General features: G+C 42.2%; 2 protein-coding genes across 11 annotated transcripts in view; one reads left to right on the top strand and one right to left on the bottom strand.

The window, feature by feature from the left end:
• Positions 1 to 20,447, top strand: part of PHTF2 (putative homeodomain transcription factor 2) — a 199,719-nt gene extending 179,272 nt beyond the window's left edge. For 4 of the 7 annotated variants that reach the window (XR_014067193.1, XR_014067194.1, XR_014067197.1 and 1 more), the window contains 5 exons: positions 428 to 543; positions 5,185 to 5,341; positions 7,567 to 7,769; positions 8,950 to 9,150; positions 10,776 to 12,715. The gene's annotated coding sequence lies outside the window, so the exon portion shown is untranslated. Of the gene's footprint in view, positions 1 to 427; positions 548 to 5,184; positions 5,342 to 7,566; positions 7,770 to 8,949; positions 9,151 to 10,775; positions 12,716 to 13,506; positions 13,561 to 19,989 lie in introns of those variants that run through there. The other 3 variants (XR_014067191.1, XR_014067192.1, XR_014067196.1) reach the window with 3 other exon arrangements.
• Positions 5,321 to 23,928, bottom strand: part of MAGI2 (membrane associated guanylate kinase, WW and PDZ domain containing 2) — a 1,446,920-nt gene continuing 1,428,312 nt past the window's right edge. For 2 of the 4 annotated variants that reach the window (XM_081535656.1, XM_081535657.1), the window contains one exon: positions 8,864 to 9,822. In XM_081535656.1, coding sequence (XP_081391782.1) covers positions 9,173 to 9,822 — 650 coding nt within the window. In that variant the 3' untranslated portion in view covers positions 8,864 to 9,172. Of the gene's footprint in view, positions 5,540 to 6,565; positions 6,690 to 6,812; positions 6,961 to 8,863; positions 9,823 to 12,015; positions 12,505 to 23,928 lie in introns of those variants that run through there. The other 2 variants (XR_014067178.1, XM_081535658.1) reach the window with 2 other exon arrangements.

The raw sequence follows: 23,928 nt of genomic DNA, 5'->3' as shown, positions 1-23,928 counted from the left end.
AGTCAAATTTAGGTTACGTGATAAGTCCGTCTTTCTTCCATAATGTGAAGGGTCCTTGTGTAGGGCAGGTGGGAATGGGCAGTTGGGCATGCCATGGGCCTTGAAATGCATAAAAATGGAAGATGAAGTTCTGGAAGTGGATTCCAGGTAAGCCAGGTCTCTGCCTGTGTGCACCCTGGAAAGTCTCTGTGTACCCCCCAAGGTGTGTTTTTGGTGTGAAGGCATTTGACCCAGGAGGAAGGCACAGTGGAGATCGCATCTTCTTTCACATGGATACACCTTGTGAGGGTTTTAGAAAATTTACCTTCCACTTAATGAAGAAAGGTCACTTTGTTGCTTCACAAGATTTCCAGGTGAACTCATTCTTCAAGACACCGTTATATCAGAAGAAAAGATCCAATGAAACTCTCGGAATCTTTTAAAACAGATGCGGCCCTCATCTGCGGTTGCCAGCAACCCTCCCCCAGGGTGGTGGACAGACTTCAGCTTTCCTGGATCGCTGGGTTGCCGGCGTGATATGCCACCAGTGTGGCCCAACAAGAGGTCAGTGTAATTTGAGATTGTTGCTCCATCGTTGATTCCCCAATGTTTACACATTACAGCCGCTATTACCACCAGTAAGCATAACCATCATCTCTACACATTTAATTGGTGCCCTAAATAAACTTGACATGATGTGGAATCATGCACTATCATTAGACATAGTGCCCTTACTATGTTAAGACTTGGAAAGCACTCTGGAGATTTTGTAGGCATCCCGTCTGGCGCTGTGGTTATCTGAAAAAGAAATCTCTTTAGTCCAAATTCTTCAGCAGTTAGGTCACCTGATTTTGCAGTGAGTTTGGCCTGAAAAATAATATCAGTTGGACAGGGTCAGATTCATTCTAGGGGAGCCCCAAGCTTACACAGTTTGGGAGAGACTCAATAAGAAAGAAAATGTAAAATTTCACATGAGCTTGAGGGCTCAACGCACGCTTCAGTTCCTCCAGCTTCACAGCAAACCCACCTGTACCGTAGGAACAATGGTCAGGTGTCTGGCAGAGTGCCTTGCACTTGGAGTACACACTTGAAGCTATTCCAGGCACGTGTAGCCCCCAGGAGCCATACACGTCACCATGTCTGGGGTGTGTACGATCCACTGCTTGGAAGGGGAATCAGATCCTGATGAAAGCAAGGGGTTCTCTGCTGAAAGCCTTGCTGTTGTTGCAAGACAGAGGCTGCAGATTGGTAGGCTGAGGGCCAGACTCGGTCTGCAGATGGTTAGTTGTGGTAGTGTCTTATCTTCTTGTTCATTGTTTCTTAAAAGTGTGAATTAAACTTGTCAAACTTTAAAAACCATAAATTTCATATAAAAATCTGATTTCTTTTTTAGTTTTCTTCTTTTTTCCCCCCACCCTTCTCATGAGAAACTGAAAGATAGTTCCACAGTGACAGATGACAGCTTTAGGGGAGGGATGTGCTTATTGGTCACCCAGTCCCCACCTTGGCTATCTTCACGTTTATTTTCTGCCTGATCTTGGAAGCTTGATTCATGGTAAGGCCTTGTCCTTTGAGGCTCCTCACTTGCTCAGCCCTGGTGCTGCTCTACCCCTGCCCTGATACCTTTGGTCTCTGATCTGTGATCTTTTTGATGTCCTAGTGACATTTTTCCTTTTAAGATGTAATTGGCTGTGCATGATTAATATTTACACCTCATTTTTTTAAACTAAAGACATTGTTTTATAGATCTTGCTTTTTTCAACTTGCACTTGGCCTTTCTCTGGTTAGTCCATAAAGAACGACATACATTTATGGTAATTATCTCAATTTGTGTGTTTGATTTCTCACTTTGTATTAGCTTCCTTTTCTGAGTGATACACAGTAGGTTTAAATCTTAAAAAAAAAAAAAGCCTACTGGGGTAAAAACGGTCAGTTGAGAATTTTAGGCCTCCTGTTGACATCAGTGGAAAGTCTCGACTTGGGTTGAGAACTATTTCTTTGGATTGTAATCTTGATGGCTCGGTTGTCATCATCCTATTCCTATTACTTCCTAGAACTCTCCTCTGAAGTGCAGTATTGTTTTATGTTGCAAACAGTTTATCTAGCCATTCATTTCATACCTTTACACTGCTTTTCAGTAAATCTTGGCTTCTGCATAAGCTTGGATTTTGCATGAAAAAAATTCTGAATTAAAAGAAAAAAATGTGATGGAATTTACTGGTGATTGATACCTACCTTTTTGAAAAAAAAAAAGTCTCAGTATCAATCAGCATAGCAAGCAACAGAAACATAGTGCCAATTCATGAATGATGTAGTCAGTTGACAGGCAAATACCAACTAGAGTGTCTATAAGAAAACTCTTCACTAGGGTGAAAAAAGTCTACAGTTATTTTCCCTTGCAGTTTCACTGCATTTAGAGTCACCTTTCAAAGAAGTCCTATTTGGGGCATTAAACTTATATTTTGAAAAATCTAAGACAACTGCAGTTTTTAAAAATCAACTCAACTTCTGATAATTATTTCCTTCAAATTAACACTGCCAACAAAAGAGTTTTGTGCATGGTTAGAACTGGCTAAGTTTAAAATAAATTTAGTGGAGTAAATGAATTTTAAAAGTAAGCTGGTACAAGACTTAAATTTGGTTTTTATCTCTAAGAGACATTTTTCTTTTTTTTTTTTATTTTTCATATATTTAATTAATTAAAAACAGTACAGCATCCAGTCGAACAGTGAAAGTGAAGTCGCTCAGTCGTGTCTGACTCTTTGCGACCCCATGGACTGTAGCCTACCAGGCTTCTCTGTCCATGGGATTTTCTAGGCAAGAGTACTGGAGTGGGTTGCCATTTCCTTCTCCAGGGGATCTTCCCAACCCAGGGATCGAACCCAGGTGAAGGCAAATTGATACTCTCACCTTATAATTTAGAATAATTCTTTAAGAAAGTATTTCATATGTACTTTAAGAAGCCATACAATTTTCCACATCTCTGGGTATAATATCATTGTTTATTGCATCTCTAACTTAAACAATATAAAATTTGGAAAAAGGCAGATATTTATGAAAATGAGTATTTAGCCTTGTTTTAAACTGATAAAATTTTGAAAACACCTAAGTGTTCAACATAAAGTATATTGTTTCCTACTGAAAAATTTGTAATCCTAATGCCAAGGAGAAAAATGTTAGCTGCCTTTGATAACATATCTTTAAGTTTCTTTACCTTTTAAGTGATCTGTTTTGTATTTGCCTTTGAAATCTTTTACTGTCTTTTTTGTTGTTGCTGTTGTTCAGTCGCTAAGTTGTGCCCTACTCTTTGCAATCCCATGGCCTGCAGCACGCCAGGTGTCCCTGTCCTTCAGTATCTCCTGGAGTTTGCTCAGACTCATGTCCAGTCCATTGAGTCAGTGATGCTATCCAGCTATCTCATCTTCTTCTGTCATCGCCTTGTCCTCCTGCCCTCAATCTTTCTAAGCATCAGGGTCTTTTCCAATGAGTCGGCTCTTTGCATCATGTGGCCAAAATATTGGAGTTTCAGTCACTTTTGTTAAAGGAATGTTATTCTGCAGTGACCTATGATCCTGTCTGACCAAGGGTTTTAAAACTTTTTGATAATCTTTTTAAACAAACTTCCCAAATCAAATTCTAATGAAGTTCTTTTGACCCCTAGCTAATTTTGTGATGCTTCAAAGGGCCTATGGAAAACTTCAGAGAGAGATACTAAACTAATTAGGTTCATTTGGTATGTTAAATTTCATGGGAAGTAATGTCAAGTGAGTAATAAATCTTCTTAGGTTATGTTATAAGGGGAAATGTTATTAACATAGATATTCCAGAAGTTGCATGGAATTCTTAAAATCTGATACTCCTGGTAAAATTATTAGTCATAATTCTAGTTATTAAAGTGTTATATGTTATAGCAATAGCCAAATCTGTCAATTGCATTGTAGTCAGATTTTAAAAGTGCCATATGTCTTTTGTCACTGTTGACATTTATGGTTTTATTCTGATGCTTTTACAAAAATGCTTCCTCTTCAGAAAGATTTATGGGAAGTACAGGTTTCTGACTTTCAGACAATAATGCTGAACTGGGTAAGAAATTAAGGAATTCTGAAGGGAAACCTGATGGCTTCATAGAACTGTTAACAATAGGAGTGAATGAACTGATGACTGGCTGTAATTTTTATGGTTTCTATCTGAAAAGTAATGGGTTTTTTTTTTTTTTTTTTAATCTTTTTTTTTTTTTTTTTTTTAATTTTATTTATTTGGCTGCACCAGGTCTTCATTGTGGCATGCAGGATCTTTAGTAGCAGCATGTGGGATCTAGTTCCCCGCCCAGGGATTGAACCCAGGCCCCCTGCATTGGGAGCTCGGAGTCTTAGCCACTGGGCCACCAGGGAAGTCCCAAGTAACGGGTTTTAATCTGTGTTTTCCAGATACAAGAAAACCCTCCTCCTCAAGCTAATTATGACTTGTGTTTGGTAAATTATGCTTTCATAAACTGAATTGAAACATTTATCTCACCTATCTGATCCCTCCAGAGATTGCTTAGGTTCCTAGTAGCTTTGTCTGATATATTAGGAAGGACACCTCCTAACAGATACAGGAGTCTCAAGGAAAAGGAATCCACCCAAGTCTGTGAGACCATGTCTGTGACAAGCCCATGGGTATGACTTTCTTATTTCTGAGAGGCCTAATTTTACAGGTTCAGCTGGAGACTCCTTATAAGAGAAGTTCCCTCAAAGCTATTTTAAAAAAAAGCCTGTGCAATCAACTATATTTATATAAATCATCAGGCCAAGTTTATTGAGATCAGACTTACTTTGGAAACAAATTAGTCTTAATTTGGCTGAATTTAGTAGAAATGAGAGTAATTTTAGAAAAAAGATTCTTTCAGTGAATACTAAATTCTAGTTGTGTTGAGGTCTTCATTTACTAAGACTCACTTCTCAGATGGTTCCTTGCTGTTATATTGTTTAATTGAATAATTAATAGGACACCCTAAGTTTGTTTCTGAAGCTTATCTTAACAGTCTATCTTTAGCGGAAGATCAGGTATCCCACAGCCTGCAAGCAGTATTGTGTGTACTGGAAATGATAGCTTTTAAAGGACCACCTCCCACTTAGGTGGAAAGATCCTTATCAGGTACTCTGCACTAGCTCATGCACTGCAAAATTGAAAGAAATTGACTCTTGGATTAATATTTCCACTTAGAGAGGGCTCCTATACTGGACTGGTCTACAGAGAGGACTGCTAATCTCAAATTCACCTTAAAACGATGCTCAAACAGAGGAGAAACTACACTCAGACCAGGATGAGAAAAAGACAACATCAGAAGTAGACAGCTGACTGAAGATGCTGGACCTGACCTGTAAGATCATTTATTGTGTTTTCTTGACTTCTTGGACCTTTGTACTTGAATCAGATGTTTTTCTATCATGGGCATGATCCTGTGCTGGTTTTAAAATTCAGTCCAGTTGTTGGGTTTGTGACCAATTACCTGTGTCTAGTATTTCTGTGTTACCTTGGATTTCTCCTCTCCTTTTGGTTGGCTCTTAGGAAATTTATTCTAAAAGAAAGAAAGAAATTATAGTTCTGTCCCAGACACTATTATTAGGTGATGTCCCTTCACCTGGCCAATTAATAATACCTGCTCTGACTCTGGCCATAGATATTTTCAAGTTCAGTCAGAGCAAGAGACAAAAAAAATTTAACCAAAGAATATAGCTTCTCACAATTTTGAGACTAATTTATGTGGTTAACACGAGGCTATGTCCATTTAAGTTTAAAGACTCCCTTATGTTGGGTACAATTAAACCGTACTATGGATAGCCAGGGCTTCCCAGGTGGCTAAAGTAAACAGTCCACCTGGAGGAGGAAATGGCAACCCACTGCAGTATTCTTGACGGGATAATGCTGGCAGGCTACAGTCCATGGGGTCACTTTTTAAAAAAGACAGATAGAACTGGGCACGCACACACAAGGATAGCCAGCCTAGTAACACTAGGAAGTTGGGCTGGGTGCCTTACGGACAATGCCAGGATTGGTAAACCGACTAAGACAACCTGGGGATATACTGGGCTGCTCCTTACCAATACTGGTAGCTATATTATTTGTATATTGCCTGTTTTACAAAATTGTTTCTTGCATTATCAAATGTGTGACTGAACCTCTGATAAAATGATGATTGGAAGCACTTGACCAGATATATATTTCTCCTATAAATATATATATATAATATATATATATAAACATATGACATAAACGATTTTAATAGTATAACTTTAGATATGGGAAGAAGCAATAAGAGGGAATTTTTTTTTCCTGCACCATAACAGACTAGTAAGACTGGTATAGTCCAGAGACTTGACTACTGTTAATAAGGCCTAGTCCAGTAATAGCACACTGAGTGGCCTAACAATGAAATCCTCACCTGACCTGGGGACCCCTAGCACCGTGGGCCAAAATAGTCACAAAATGCCTCCAAGTCCACACATTTATGACCATGAGGGAACCCTGCCAACTAAATGTGCACTTGCCATCTGCCTCTACACAGATGAGGTCACTCGCCACTGTAGTCACTGACCTTCCTCACCTTCTGACTGGAGGTCAGGGTAGAGATCAGGAATGGGACACTCTGTGGTCTGGCAGAACAGGCCTTTGGATAGTCAGATGTTCTCTGGAGATTTTTTGAGCTCAGTGCTTGCATCTCCTCATACCTAGAAAAGCACTAAAATCATTAAAGGTGACATCTGCTCCTCATGACTGGCAGCAAGCCTTCACCAGAATGTGTGCTTGACTGCACATCCCACCCCTTTGCTAAAATCATACATAATACTGACCTCTCCCCACCTCTCTGAGGCAATTTCTCTGAAAAATGCTGTCTTCTGGGCTATAGTCCTCATTTTGCCCCAAATAAGACTCAACTCACAACTCTCATGCTGTGAGTTTTGTTTTGTTTTGTTTTGTTTTCAGTTGACAACACACAGCCTATATAGTTGGAAAAAGAAAATATTTTTGGATATATATTTTATTTGACAGTGTTTTAGAATATCATACAGTAAACAAGATTTCTGTAAAAGTTAATTTATCCATAGTGGTGCGTTTCATAAAAATAGTTGCTCACTTACAGTCTTTCTGTGACTATTAATACATGTAATTATATTTATAGAGATACAGCTGTACAGGGTAAATTCACAGCTAACACTACACAGAAATATTATTTGGAATGGGGTTTAGATGATGTGCTGTCTTCACAGGTTATGGATTACAGCCGCATAAAGCAATATACTGCACAAGTAGTAGCTGTGAACTGTGCAAATTAGAGTTTATGCAAGCGTAATCTCAATTTTTTTTTTATCCTTTTGTAACACATGGAAAATAAAGGTCAGCGGATACAGTACCCGGACGTGCAGCTACACTACAGAAGCATTGTCCAAAACCAGATTCAATAACTTAATGGCAAAATAGACTGGATTTCTAGTCCAGGGGAGAAAGACTAATTGAGATTAAACCAAAAGTACTGTAAACTGCTACATGTGTTTGTGCTTTAGTTTATGATGACTAAGTTTCATTTTTTGGAAATTGCTTTTACAGGCTGCAAGACTCTTCACTTGAGGATTTCAACTACATTGTCCTCTTGTCAAGCAACTAAACTATACCTCTGCCTGATGGGAATTAAACAGCTGATGCTCAGGATACTGCCCTTACAAAGAGAGGGAAAGAGGAAGCTGTTTCCATGTGCCCTCTTGTGATGGACCTGATCTCCCTGTTTGACTTTCTGACTTCAAGTAGGGGAGGTAAGGCTTATTTGCATTTGAACTCCTGTGAGGGGCAAAGTATGGGAAGCCTCATTATTTCAGGTAACATTAAAGAGAAACTGCCCTCTGAAACATTTGCCTTTTAGTATGTGTAGCTACAAATAAGAATGCATGGATAATTAACTGAACGTAAAACTTTAAAAAGATTAAAAATTAAAATGGCAGAGAAGAAAGGCAAGCCTTGGAATTTTACTAGGTTATCAACCATGGACAAGGAAAATAAACATCTAGATAAGCAAACCAAATACAAATAAAAGAAATAATAAGAAAGATAAGCAGAAAGGAATGCTAGAAAGATCCGTGTTCTTTAATGAAAATAAATGGGCTATAATAATGATTTTTTTCATATTAGAGATTCATTGTAATCCGAGAAATATAGGAGGAACACTTTGCTCTGTCAAGGTGAAAATGTAATAGAGGGTTCTTAAAAAGACAACAAACTGAGTGAAATATAACACTGCTGTCAAAGAAACTCCTATCTCTGAGCCTGAGACGAGAGGAAAGCCTTCTCATAAAGGAACTGCAGCAATGCCAATCTCAATTTAACAAATTGTGGTCCTTCAATTATAAAATTCGTATTGTAGATGAAAACTGATTAAGATCTACGAGCTAAACTGCAAAATTCTGACTTATGGCAAACTGTTCCCTAGAATACAATTTTTAAAACCTTTTTTTCTACCACTGAAAATGTACAGAAACGTGATTACAGAAATGGCAGTACAAATGGCATCACACCAGTGAATTCACTAGGTTTCTAACTCACCCTGCAAGTGTGCAGGGAACACTGCTTCTAAGACTGGTGATGGGTGCCACGAGCAAGCCGTGGAAACAGGTCATGGGTGAACAGTTCTGAATGTTTCAAAGAAACCTTTTAACCCCTGTCTAGATATGTCAAGAACAATTTATTTACAACTCTTCAGATCAATTAAAAGATATAATCTTGTCTCAGTTTCAGCTTGCTCCGTGCAGTTTGATTTTTAAGGCGAGATTCCAGTTTGTGATTGCTCTTAACTTGTCCAGTTTCTTGAAACAAAGTCTGGATGACATCCAAATCCTTCATGCAGTGGGGGAAATTTTTTTTTCTTTTGTTTTTTTCTTTTTACTAAAGCTACACTGCACTCTCTGTGATGTTCTTCACGTTATTTTGGTTCTTCCGTAGCTGCCAAAGCCCCCACTGTGTAACAGGGGGCTTTTGGATCAGTTTAGGTCTGCACTGTGGACACCGTCCGGACCATGCTTGTTGGACACGTGAGGCTTCACGTCGGTGCTCGCAAGCCTTAGTGCCTTGTGGATTTATGCATGTGACAGTGGAAATAAATTAAAACGCCGAGAGACAGAACCTAAGAAGAACGGCCTGCAGGTATTGAGGCGTGGCAGCGGGCTCATCTCCCCGGGGCTGAGGCGCCGGGTTTGAGGACGCCCGGCAGCTTGTCGGAGCCTGGCACCTTCCACGGCCCGGGTGCCACGGCAGCTTTGCGCGCAGGGGCGCCCCCGGGGGGCCGCCCGCCCTGCCTGGACCCCGCCCGCGCCCCCGCCCGGCCCTCGACCTCCCGAGCGCCCCCGCCGCGGCCCGGGCTCACAAAGGCAGGTGCCGCGCCGGGGCCTCCGTGCCGGCCGAGCTCGGAGCCCGCTGTGGCCTGCAGCCCCTCCTTGTTGCTGGCCCGCGCCGCTTCGGCCACTGCGGGCCCAGGTGCCCTGGTCTCTGAGGAGGGCCTGCCGGCCTCAGGCTGCCCCAGGCCGCCAGGCACCTCCTCGAGCCCGGGTTGCACGGCCCTCTGCGGGCTGGCCGAGCGCTCGCTCTGCTCCCCAAGGCGCTGCTTCTTCTGGCTGCCGGCTGAAAGCTCCTTTGGTTTCCTAACATCGTGTTCCCTTTTGATATCCCAAGTTGGGTCTGGGCTTATCTGGTGGGAAGGGTCGGAGGGTGGGGCTGGATGTGATGGCGAGAATGGAGAGAGGACGTCCTCTAGGGAGACGCCTACTTCCGGCAGACCTGGGGAGGCGGCAGCGGGAGAACTCCAGGAGCCGGGTTCGTCTGTGGGGCAGGAAGCGCACGCATTAGGGCCCAACCGCACACGCTTTCCACGTCCCGCCACTTCCCTCCACGTTGGGAATGAGAGCAGGTGGCCGGGGACCCCCTGCTCTCAACGCCCCAAGCCACTGCCACCCCCACCCACACTGCCAAGAGTGTGGCAAGACCTCCCGCAAGACCTCCCCCCTGGGAAGGTCTTGTGTCCCCAAGACCTCCCCCCTGGGGTTCCCTGTTCCCATCCTCTACCTCGCCCCTTCCCTCCTTGGTGGTTCAGGAAAGTTGTTACAACGCCCAGGCCTAATCCATCCCTTTGCTCTGGCCCCTTCTAACTTTCTGGGGTGTCATCAGGTCTGACAGTCAGTCCTGTTTGGATATCTGACTCGGCAGAACGTAAATCACCTAGGGCAGCCGTGAAAAATACAGATGCTTCAATGGTCAGACCCAGAGCTTCCAGTAGGATAGGGCCACGGAAGGCCTCTGCATTTTTAAGAGGCATCCAGGTAATTCAGGAAATGATTGGAGAACCAGCTTTTGAGAAATACTGGCCTGCATTCTCTGGAAGAAGTTGGGCGAGTGACTTTCTCAGCAGTTCAGTGTCACTCAAGACATAATTCTTAGCGACCACCAGACAGAATTTGGATAAAGACACCTAAAAATGTTCATTTTTCTGGGGACAGGGGTGGGTAGTGTGACCAGGCTGGTGTGGAAGGAGGGACCCTTCTATGAGGCTCTGCTTTAAAGTGTTAGAAAGTTTTGCAGAAACTTTGACTTCCTGGATGGACACCCTTTAGGAGCTTGTGTGTGTGTGTGTGTGTGTGTGTGTGTAAATTATCTCCAACTTTCCTTTGGAGTTGTTATATTGTCAACCTGAGTTCCAAGATTCAAACAGGTAATATAAAGTTGTCTACTAGATGTTCAAACTTTATTGTTAAAACACAAATTATTTTATTTTGCAGGAACCTGAGGTTGGTTGGAGACAAGATGGCAGAGTAAAAGGACCTTGAACTCCCCTCCTTTCATGAGCATGCTGGTCACAACTAACTGCTGAACAGCCATTGATAAAAGACAGGAATCTACCAGAAAAGGATATTCTGCATCCAAAGAAAGACACAAGAAGAAACCACGAGATAGCGGTAGGAGGGGCACACTCACGATATAATCAAATCCTTTACCACCCGGGTGGGAGACCCACAAACTGGAGAATAATTACATTGCAAAAGTCCTCCCACAACCTAGAAGAAACAGGCATATTCTTAGAAAGGTACAGTCTCCCACGACTGAACCAGGAAGAAGTAAAAAAATAAGAATAGCCCAATGACAAGTACTAAAATTGAATCTGTGATTTAAAAACTCCCAACAAACAAAAGTCCAGGACCAGATGGTTTCATAGGCGAATTCTACCAAACATTTAGAGAAGAGTTAATTAACATCTATCCTGAAACTATTTCAGAGGAAGGGAAACTTCCAAACTCATTCTTTGAGGCCACCATCACCCTCGATTGAAAGACTCACATTATCCAAATGGACTGTGCTCCCTCAGGCAGTCCACAGATTCAGTGCAGCTCCTATCAGAGCCGCATGTGTTTCTCACGCGGGCTCCTCCCATAACCCAGTCTTCTCTTTACTTCTGCTCTTCCCTACCTCTGGTCTCCATGCAGCAGCCACAGCAATGTCTCTGAGACATCAATTTGATCATGCCATTCCTTTGCTTAAAACTTTTGGTGGATTCTCACTGCTCTTAGACTAAGATCATTAACAAAGCCCACAAAAGCTTGTCTCGTCTGGCCCCTGCCAGCCTCCCCAGCTTCACCTCCATTCATCCCCTGTGCCTCATCCACACTGGTCTTTGTGCAGTTACTCAAACGCACAAGCTCATTCTGTATTTTGGGACCATACATCATTGCTGACTCCTCTGCACCCCACAGTGATTCACATGGTGGGTTCTTTTTCATTCTTTAGGACTCCTAAATATTATCCAAGAGAACCCCAACCCACAGTAGGTACTCTGGTCTCCATGAGAGCTTCTTGTCTTTTTATTTCCTCATAGTGCTTATAGTTTGGAATTAATACTTGGCTGCCCCTTTGATTAACATAAGTCTCAATTAGTAGATTGTAAGTTTCATGAGGGCAGTGACCACACTGGTCTTGTGTATTACAGTGGACTTAACATCTAGCATAGTGCTTGACACAATAATACCTGTTCACTGTATATTTGAAGAAAAAATAAATCTACTGCACAAATAGAAATGGAAGACTTTCCAAGGGGAGGATGGTGGTGAAATGACGATGATGTCTGTTTGAAGTGTGAGAGGAAAGAAGGAAGTCTTCAGAAAGCAGAAGAAGGACACCAGTGACAGGAAGTCCATGGGGAAGAGTCCTCAGCTTTCCCTGGTGGCTCCTTGGATCCAGAGGGTAGAGTGGTTCCCAATCCAAGTCCATCTGATATAACAGATGTTCTTTCCTCTGTAATCTTCTCAGTTATAATGATAATAATGCCTTTGCTTAAAGGAACGTCATCCCTATGGAATCATGAATCAACATGCCAGTGAATGTTCAGATTAGCCCACAGGTAAGACAGAACCGAAGTATCTTACGCGCCCTTGAGCGAGAAGCAAACCCCTTTCCTAAGTTAGGATCAACTTTATTCCCCTTGCTGTCATCAGCTCTAGCCAGTTTGGATCTCTCCTAGAAAACAAACCAGTGAATACACATTACATATTACTAGTATATGGTGTACACACATTACACACGCACAAACACACACCATTATCTCTGGGTTAAAAGATGTATGACCTCTTAAATTATCTTATAGGAACCTGGCAATATTGAAAAAAAAAATGCTCTCTTTCACTTCGTATGTCCAAGCTTTAAAAAAAAAAAACCTTACCTACCGTGCTTCAACCACTCTTTTATTTGGCGATGGCACCCCACTCCAGTACTCTTGCCTGGAAAATCCCATGGACAGAGGAGCCTGGTAGGCTGCAGTCCATGGGGTCGCTAAGAATCAGACATGACTGAGCGACTTCACTTTCACTTTTCACTTTCATGCATTGGAGAAGGAAATGGCAACCCACTCCAGTGTTCTTGCCTGGAGAATCCCAGGGACGGGGGGGCCTGATGGGCTGCCGTCTATGAGGTCGCACAGAGTCGGACACGACTGAAGCGACTTAGCAGCAGCAGAGTGACAATAACCAGAGAGGTGATCTGCTAGGAATAAACTACTTATTGTAGTAAATATCTGTATTATTGGTTTTCCCAGGTGGCTCTTATTGACAGCAAAAATTTGTACAGAAGAAAGTCAAGGAAGAGTTGATTTTTTTCTGTGCTGAAGGGTTAAGGGAGACCCTTGGAAAGAAGGAAGGAAGCCAAGAATTGTTGCAGGGAAAGAGGATCTGTCTCCTGCTCTACCCCTTAGCTGATAGCCTCCAGGCTTCCAGCTTGGGCTGACTGGTCCCCCAAACCCTGAAAAAGAGTTCTGCACTTCTCTCCTCTCAGTGAGGGCTGGGGCCCGAAGCCTAATGGCTGCCTTTTGGATTAGGGTGTCCAGGAAAGTAATAGTACTATCACTACCGTTGGAATGAATAATATTAACAACCGCTAACACGGATTGAAGTGCTTCCTAGGCACCAGGAACTATTCTGAACTCTTAAGATGTATTTACTTACCTGTAAACTTGCACATTTACAGATGGGGAAACCAAGGCACAAAACGTTTACCTTGTTCAAGACTACATAGCAGAAGGTAATATAGCAGGGTTGTTGAAAGACTTTCTGAATGGGGTGAAGTTCTACATACTCAGCTGGAATACTGTCACTAGACTCCTTTGCCATCAGCTGTTTTGATTGGGGCTCATCTCTTCTAGGGCTGCATGATAGGAACTCCCATCTAAAGCACTGTCAGAGGCAGATCTATTATTATCCAAATAGTCTCTGAAATGCTATTTGTGTTTGAACCTTCGACACAGGAACAGTTACCAGAGCTGGGGTGTTATGTTGATCTGTGGAAATGCTGGGCATATTATTAGCTGGAATCGGAACAGTGAGATTAGATGTCTTAAGGTTGGGGATAATATTATATGCTTTAAAAATATCCCTCATGTTACCACACCTTGAACCTGAACTGAATTGAAAACACTCATCTACAGTGGAAAAATTGGGTAGCTGCATGTAAATCGTTGAAGTTAGAACGGATTCTCACACCATACACAAAAATAAACTCAAAATGGCTTTTAAAGACTTAAATATAAGACATAACATCGTAAAACTCCTAGAAGAGAATATATGCAAAACATTCTCTGACATAAACTGTGCCAGTGTTTTCTTTGGTCAGTCTCCCAAGGCAATAAAAAAGGAAACAAATGGGACCTAATCAAACTTAGAAGCTTATAAAAGATGTTCCTTATCGCTAATTATATTAGAGAAATGCAAATCAAAGCTACAGTGAGGTACCACCTCACAGTGGTCAGAATGGCCATCATAAAAACTCTGCAAATAACAAATGCTAGAGAGGATGTGGAGAAAAGGAAACTCTTCTACAGTGTTGTTGAGAATGTAAGTTGGTATAGCCACTGTGGAAAACAGTATAGTGGTTTTCCAGAAACCGCTAAGAAAACTAAAAATAGAATTAACATATGATCCAGCAATCCCACAACCTGAATGTCCATCCACAGATGAATGGATAAAGATCTGATGCATATATACATTGGAATACTACACACCAAAAAATAATGCCATTTGCAATAACCTAGATGCAACGAGAGATTATCATACTAAGTGGGGTAAGTTAGAGAAAAACAGATACCATATGATATCACTTACACATGGAATCTAAAATATGACACAAATGAACCTACCTATAAAACAGAAATATGGACATAGAGAACAGGCTGGTGGTTGCCAGAGGGGCGGGGGAGGGTGGGAGCTTGGGGTTAGCAGATGTAAGCTTTCATATATAGAATGAATAAACAAGGTCCTACCGTGTAGCACAGAGATATTCAGTATCCTATGATAAACCATAACAGAAAAGCATATAGAAAAAAGAATGTGCATATACTCACTTTACTGTAGAACAGAAATTACCACATTGTAAATCAACTAAACTTCAATAAAATATTAAAAGGATAAATATATAGTAATATAAAAAATATTCTAAATAGATATTGGAAACATCTTTTACATAAATACTTTTGCTGAAATGAATAAAATTTCTCAAAGAGATTTCTGGATTTGGTAAGTGTTATTTCTTATAAAAAACCTTTCTTGTTGCAATCTGCAGTTGACTGGGTTAGAGAATACTGATATGGTTATACGGAAATATATTTTCTTCTAGTTTAGAATATTACAAGAAAATATAAATGATTAGATCAAAGAACAGTAATGTGAAGTCATTTTGGTATTCAGAAGAAAAATCTTGTTAAGATGTGTTCAAACCTTAATGGCTCATTTGGATTTGTTCTACCATCATGAAGATCATTTTTTTTGGTAACAAAATATAAATAAAATGTGCATTTAAAAACATTTCAGAAAAAAGTATTTGATTCTGCTCTTTCTGAAGCAGTGTTTCCAGTCTGGAGGCACTGTTAATAGCCTTCAAATACGTATTTGTTTTACCTTTATTATCAGAGAGTGTAAACTAGGTGTTATAAACATCAATAACTTTAAAAACTGTGACTATATTTGTTTATTGATGTTTCACATCTATACTCTTTTGCAAGCATTATCAAAGGTGCAGCAGTAGTAAAGCCATGGCAAAATTTACTTCCATGGTTGAGGGCAAATCTCAGTGCTGCTGCTAAGTCGCTTCAGTCGTGTCCGACTCTGTGCGACCCCATAGACGGCAGCCCACCAGGCTCCGCCGTCCCTGGGATTCTCCAGGCAAGAATACTGGAGTGGGTTGCCATTTCCTCCTCCAGTGCATGAAAGGGAAAAGTGAAAGTGAAGTCGCTCAGTCGTGTCCGACTCTTAGCGACCCCATGGTCTGCAGCCTACCAGGCTCCTCCATCCATGGGATTTTCCAGGCAAGAGTACTGGATTGGGGTGCCATTGCCTTCTCCGAATCTCAGTGCATGGTGGGGCTATTAACAGTGGATCTACTATTTACTGTGTCCTAACTATCATAGCAGGTACTGTGCCATGTCACATATATTCTCTCTTAATCCTCACACCAGCTCTTAAGAAATGGTGCTGTCATCCCCATTTCACAGATGAGAAAACTGAGGCTTAGTTAAGCAATTTGCCAGGACCACTCAGCTAGTGAAAATCAAGATGACTGACTACATAAAATTCCAGAGCCCAAGCCCCAAGTGTTACTATATTTTAGTGCTTCTGGTACTTGAGTGCTTCCTAACTTTTTCCACATCAGGAAACACATGGAAGAAGAGCTTATTGAGACGTTGCACTGGAGTAAACTGAAGCCGATGGTCAAGGTCTACAGGTAACAGCCAAGTGTGCCCCGAGGGCTAAAGAGAGTCCATATCCCAGTGTAACCCATCAGAGGGGTGTCATGGAGAACAGGTTTTGAAATTCAGCTTTTTTTATTTTTAAACAAGGTACATCTTGATAATCCATATTGAACTAGGGGTGTGGGGATGCCCACGGACCAGTCTTAATTAATAAACTACCTATATTACAAGATAGAAGATAGAAGAGAAAGAAGAGAAGAGAAACATGTCGGTTTATTTATTCCAAGCATGTTTTAGAAAGCAACACATTCTTCTAAATTAAAATCTTAAAAGTCCAATACGTAAAACAGATAAAAGCCGGACATCTTTGGTTGGCTGAGTGGAGCCACAGTCTCTCCCATTCACCCCCAAGCCCACCTGCAATGGCTCCTCTGGCCATTTCTCAGGAACCTGGAAGCTCTAACAGAATAGTCTGAAAACCACTGCCCATTAGGGGTGGGAAGAGGAAACAGTCAAGGAAGATTTGTGCAATAGGCTTTTTTCTAAGTGGCAGTAGCCAGGATTTAGGCTTCAGAGACAGGAGATAACTGACAGAAGAGAAGCAGGTGGAGATGTCTAGCACCCCTGGGTGCTAGACTTCACCTTCCAGAATCCTGCCTGGGCTGGCTGCTGACCTAGAGCCTCAGTGCTCTGCTAAGTAGGAAGTGGCCCCATTTGTCTTAAAGTCGGTCAGCATCTTGTGGAGAGAAGAGTATCCAGAAAGTCGGTCAGCATCTTGTGGAGAGAAGAGTATCCAGAGCAGCCAGGCTTTGAGCCCTAGCCACACTTGTGGCTCAGCTGGTAAAGAATCCACCTGCAATGTGGGAGACCTGGGTTCTATCCCTGGGTTGGGAAGATCCCCTGGAGAAGGGAACGGCTACCCACTCCAGTATTCTGGCCTGAAGAATTCCATGGACCATATAGTCCATGGGGTTGGAAAGAGTCGGACACGACTGAGCGACTTTCACTTTTACTTCACTTTAACCAAACACTTGGGGAGGGGTGAGTGGCGGTGAACTCGGGCAGGTTACGTAACCCTTTCCAGCTTCAGTTTCTCAACAGAAAATGAGAACTGAGAATTAGGGAATGTTTGCTCTGCTTCCATCACAGAAGTATGCATAATCACATAGAAGAATATATATGTGAATGTTCATATATGTGTCAGCCATAACATTCATAGTTTGAACCCAAATAAACAGATCATGCAGCTCAATGTGAAGAAAAATTGAAATGTGTAGATATCTAAATAGACAGTCTCCAAAGAAGATATCAGTTCAGTTCAGTCACTCAGTCGTGTCTCTTTGTGACCCCGTGAATTGCAGCACGCCAGGCCTCCCTGTCCATCACCAACTCCCAGAGTCTACCCAAACCCATGTCCATCGAGTCAGTGATGCCGTCCAACCATCTCATCCTCTGTTGTCCCCTTCTCCTCCTGCCCCCAGTCCTACCCAGCATCAGGGTCTTTTCCAATGAGTCAACTCTTCGCATGAGGTGGCCAAAGTATTGGAGTTTCAGCTTCAACATCAGTCCTTCCAATGAACACCCAGGATTGATCTCGTTTAGGATTGATTGGATCTCCTTGCAGTCCAAGGGACTCTCAAGAGTTTTCTCCAACACCACAGTTCAAAAGCATCAATTCTGCGGCGCTCAGCTTTCTTCACCGTCCAACTCTCACATCCATACATGACCACTGGAAAAACCATAGCCTTGACTAGATGGACTTTAAAGTAATGTTTCTGCTTTTAAATATGCTGTCTAGGTTGGCCATAACCTTCCTTCCAAGGAGTAAGCGTCTTTTAATTTCATGGCTGCAATCACCATCTGCAGTGATTGTGGAGCCCCCAAAAATAAAGTCTGACACTGTTTCCACTGTTTCCCCATCTATTTCCCATGATGTGATGGGACCAGATGCCATCCACGATCTTAGTTTTCTACAGATGGTCAAAAAGGACATGAAAATATGTTTAATACCACCTACTATCACAGAAATGCAAAACAAAACTACAATTACTTCCCACAAGTAGAACGGCCCTCACTAAAATGTCTATATGCAATAAATGTGGAGGAGGGCATGGAGAAAGAATTCTCCTACACTGTGGGTGGGAATGTAACCTGGTAAGAGCCATTATGAAGGTCACTGTGCTGGCTCAGATGGTAAAGAATCTGCCTGCAATGTGAGAGACCTAGGTTAGATCCCTGGAGATCCCTTGGAGGAGGGCATGGCAACCCACTCCAGTATTATTGCCTGGACAATACCCATGGACAGAGGAGCCTGGTGGGCTATAGTCCATAGTGTCTCAAGTAGTCAGACATGACTGAATGACTAAGTTTAGCACATTAAGGTTCCTAAAAAACAAAGCTATCATATGATCCACAATCCCACACCTGGGAATGTACTGAAGAAAACAATAAGGTAAAAGTACATGCCTCCCAACGTCATTGCAATACTACTTCCAATAGCAAAGACCTGGAAGCCACCAAACTGTCTATTAGCAGATGCGTGCATAAGGATGTGGTACACGTATACAATGGAATATTGCTCAGTCATAAAGGAATGCCACTTGGGACAACACCGCTGGATTTGGAGATGATCATACTGTGGGTAACAAGTCACACAGAGAAAGACAGATAGCATGATACCAGGTTGAGGTGGAAACAAAATGGATAGAAATACACAAATTAACAAAACAAAAATACACAGACATAAGAAACTTGTGGTTACTAAAGAAAGGTGCGAGAGAGGGACAGATTAGCACTTTGGGATTAGCATATCTGTAGATACTGAACAAGGACCTACTGTCCAGCACAGGATGTTTACTCAACAATCTGGAATAAGCTATCTGGGAAAAGTGGCCAAAAATGAGTACACATAGCCCTATGTATAACTGAATCAAGCTGCTTGACAAGGAAAACAAACCCAAGTTTATCAACTGTATTTCAGTAGAAATAAAAATGAAATAATATAAACAGGAGTGACACCTAGTATAGTCTCCTCCTCACACCTGGGTGAACAGGGCTGGTGGGACATCCCTGAGCCTGAGCAGCTAGGGTCCTAAGGCTGGACTGTCCTAAGGCTGAGGGAGCGAGAAGGATGGGGCAGGAAAGGAACCCTTAGGCCTGCACTGCCTGATCCCTCCACATGGGATCACAGGCCCCAGATCCAGGCGGAGCATCTGACAGCAAAGCCAGGTCTAGTGCACCCAAAGGTGATGGACCCTGTGGGTTGCAAGACCTTGAGAAGTCACTTTGTCTCCAAGTCTCCTGGTGCTGGGGTTCCCACATCTGGCCTCCTTCCTTAGAGTCACCCCACCTATAGACCACGGCACCCTCATCACAGCACTTTTGCAAGAGTTGATATTTGTCCCAGGGTGAAGGGTAAGGGAAATCAGAAGCCATGGGTGTGTGTTCTGGCATATCTATTTTCATTTACATTCCAGGAGCAGGACTTTGCCTAAACTCCCTCTTTCTTGAGTAACCAGAAGTGAGGAGGAAGAAATTCTGCCTTCTTGTGGCCGTTTCCCGTAACTACAACTTTAAAACTAGTACTTAGGGGAATCACAAGTATAAGGCTTATAGGTAAATAATGAAGCCTGCCCTCAAGAAATGTGCTGTGGTAGGTAATCAAAAGAAAATCCAACACAGGGGCAACATTCAAGAAGCCCATTTCAAGAGAGAGGCCATTTTAATTTTACTCAAATGGGTACTCCAAAAATGTTTATTTTTCTTTGTAGACATGGGAAGATGGTCCACATTGCTCATTATCCTAGAAATGTAAATCAAAATTACAACAAGGTAACACTTTGCACAAGTCCAAGTGGCCATCATCAAAGAGTCTACAAGCAGTAAATGTTGCAGAGGGCCTAGAAAAAAGGAATCTCCTAAACTGTGGGTGAGGATGGCACCTCATAAGAGCCACTTCAGAGGACATTATGGAGGTTCCTTCAAAAAGGAAATTACAGTGACCACAGGATCAGCAATCCCACGCCTGGACATATACCTGAAAAAAAACCTCAAAGGCAAAAAACATGCACCCAAACATCATTGCAATAATGCTTTCAAGTGCCAAGACCTGGAAACCACCCAACTGTCCATCCATCAGCAGATGAATGCATAAAGAAGATGTGGTACCTGTATACACGGGAACATTGCTCAGCTATAACAAAGAATAAAATAATGCCACTTAAAACAACACAGGTGGACTTGGCAATGATCATACTATGGGAACTGATCAGAGAGACAAAAACAGATAGTATATGATATTACTTTGAAGTGGGATCTAAAAATGGATAGAAATACACGAATTGACAAAACAGAAACACAGTCAGAGACTTGGAAAAGAAGCTTACGGTTACCAAATAAGAAAGGTACAGAAAAGGGATAAATTAGCACATTGGGATTAATACACTGATACCTCTAAAATAGATAATCCACAGGCTCTACCATTCAGCACAGGGAATCTACTCAACACTCTGGATGATACTATCTGGGAATAGTCTGAAAGGAGCAGGTGCACCCTATGTATAACTGAATTGAGCTGCTTGACATATAAAACAAACACAAATTTATAAATCAACTGTACTGCACTAGAAACTAAAAATTAAATGAAGATATCATTAAAAGGAATGATGCCTACTATAGGCACCTCTCGTTTGGGTGCCAGGACATACCCAGAGCCTAAACCAGATTGAGTCAGAAGGCTGGACTGTCCTTTAGCTGAAAGGGATGAAAAGGATGTACCAGGAAAGGAAGCCCTTTGGGCCCTTAGTGCCTGGTCCCTCCATGTGGGACCACAGTCCCCAGGTCACATCGGGCCCTTCAGCAGCAAAGCCAAGCACAGTGCACTCAAAGGATGATGGGCCCTCAGGTTTCCAGGACTTTGAGGAGTCCCCTGGTCTCCATGTCCCCTGGTGCTGGGGTTCCCACTCCAGTCTCCTTCCTTACAATCACCCCACCCCTTACAGCTCCCTCACCACCGCACTTTTGTAGAGGTTGGGATTTGTTCCTGGATGAAGGGTAAGGGGATGAAAGTAGGGAGACACAGCCCTGCGTCTGTATCCTGGCACATTCTGCCCTCCTTTACAACCTAAGAGCAGGACTGTCCCTAATCATCCCCTCACCCTGGTTACCAAAGGTGGAGAGGATGGACTCCTGCCACCTTGTGGCTATTTCATAAACTACAACTTAAAATCAGTGCTTTGGGGAATCGCACTCACAAAGTTATAACCTAGGTTCATTTAAAAAAAAAAAAGGACCTCAAGAATTGTAAAGTCATACTTTAAAAATATTTTTTAAAAAGGCCAACTTTCAAGACGTTCATTTCAGGAGAAAAGTCATTTCAACTTTACTCTTTTTTTTTTTTTTTTAATGTAAACTACTTGGAAAGATGGTCAACATCCCTCATTATCAGAGAAGTGTAGATCAAAATTAAAATGAGGTACATCCTTGCACCAATTAGAGCAGGCATCATCAAAAAGTCTGCAGCAGTAAATGCTGGGAAAGGTGTGGAGAGATGAACTCTCCTGCACTGTGGGTGGGAATGTGGCAAGAGCCACTAGGAAGGACACTATGGAAGTTCCTTAAAAAAGGAAGTAAATGCTACCACATGATCTGCAATCTCACCTCTGGAAAGATCCCCGACAAAAACCCTAAGGGGAAAGAAACACGCACCGTAATGTCATTGCAACATTACTTTCAACAGACACAACCCAGAAGCCACCAACTGTCCATCAGCAGACGAATGCATAAGGAAGATGTGCATGTATACAAGGGAATAAATTAATGCTACTTTCAACAACATAGGTGGACTCGGAGATGATCGTATTATGGGTAGCAGGTCATACAGAGAAAAACAGATAGCATACATATCACGCTGGGGTACAATCTAAAAATGGATAGAAATACATGAATTGACCAAACAGAAATACACTCAGAGGCTTAGAAAAGAAACCTATGGTTACGGGAGAGGGATAAATTAGCATGTGCAATTATTATGAAAACTAGTATCTGTATAGATAATCAACAAGGACCTATTGTTCTGTACAGGGAACGCTAGTCAACACACTGGAAAAAGGCTATCTGGGAAAAGGGGGCAAAAACCAGTAGATGTATTAGTATGTATAACTGAATGCATGTGCTTGATGGGGAAAACAAAAGCAACATTGTTTATCATCTCTGTTCCAATAGAAATAAAAATGATACAAAACTATAAACAGGAATGATGTCTACTATATTCCCCTCAGGCTTGGGTGTTTGGTGCTGGTGGCACATCCCAGGAGCCTGAGCAGCTAGGGTCCCAAGGCTGGACTGTCCTAAGGCTGAGGAAGCGAGAAGGATGGGGCAGGAAAGGAACCCTTAGGCCTGCACTACCTGGTCCCTCCGCATGGGATCACAGGCTGCAGATCCAGGCGGGGCATCTGACAGCACAGTCAGGTCTAGTGCACCCAAAGTATTATGGACCCTGTGGGCCGCACGACTTTGAGGAGTCCCCTGGTCTCCATGTCTCCTGGTGCTGCGATTTGTTCCTGGGTGAAGGGTAAGGGGATGGAAGTGGGGAGACAGAAGCCCTGGGTATGTGTTCTGGCACATTCAGCTCTCATTTACAACCGCAGACTTTCCCTCATTTCCCCCTTGCCCAAGTAACCAGAGCTGGGGAAAAAGAAATCCTGCTGCCTCGTGGCCATTTATGATTACCACAGCTATAAAATCCGTGCTATGAAATCTGCCCTCAAGAAATGTGCTGTGCTAAGTAATCAAAAGCAAATTCAAAACGCAGCCACTTTCAAGAAGCTCTTTATAAGAGAAGCTATTTCAATTTTCCTTAAAAATCCTTTAAAAAAAACAAACAAACATAAAAGACACAGAAAGATGCTCAACACTGCTCAATATCAGAGAACTATAAATCAAAACTAAAACGAGGTTCCACCTTGCACCAGTCTGAGTGGCTATTGTAGAAAAGCTTACAAGCAGTAAATTTTGGGGATCACATGCAGAAAAGGAATGCTCCTGTGCTGTGGGTGGCAGGAGCGATTATGAAGGATACTCTGGATGTTCCTTAAAAAACAAAATGATAGCTACCACATAATCCACAATTCCACTCCAGGGCATATATATGACAAAAACCCTAAGGCTAAAGACACATGTACCCCAACATCATTGCAAAACTACTTTCAACAGTCATGACGTGGAAGCCACCAGACTATCCATCAGCAAACAAACGCATAAAGATGATGTGGTACACGTATAATAATACAAGGGAATACAGTTCAGACAAGAAAAGGAATACAGTAATGTCACCACCTACAACATAAGTGGACCTGGAGATGATCATACTATGGGACACAGGTTAGAGAAAGACAGAAAGCTTATGATATTATGTTGAGGTGGAATCTCAAATTGGATAGAAATACATGAATTTACAAAACAGAAAAACTCTCAAGAGACAGAAAAAACTTAAGGTTACCAGAGGGGAAAGGTGCGGGAGAAGAACAAATTAGCATGTGGGATTAATACATGAACACTGATTTCTGTACTAGATACTCAACAAGGCCCTCCTGTCCAGCACAGGGGACTCTACTCAACACTCTGGAAGAAGCTATCTGGGAGGGTCTGAAAATGAGTAGATGTACGCCTATGTATAACTAAGTCAAGCTGTGTGACACCTAAAACAAACA

The sequence above is a fragment of the Giraffa tippelskirchi genome, chromosome 10 (genome assembly GCF_054371585.1).
Source record: "Giraffa tippelskirchi isolate mGirTip1 chromosome 10, T2T-mGirTip1v1.2.pri, whole genome shotgun sequence".
In the NCBI taxonomy this organism is placed as follows: Eukaryota; Metazoa; Chordata; class Mammalia; order Artiodactyla; family Giraffidae; genus Giraffa; species Giraffa tippelskirchi.
This window is presented reverse-complemented; position numbering and strand designations above follow the sequence as displayed.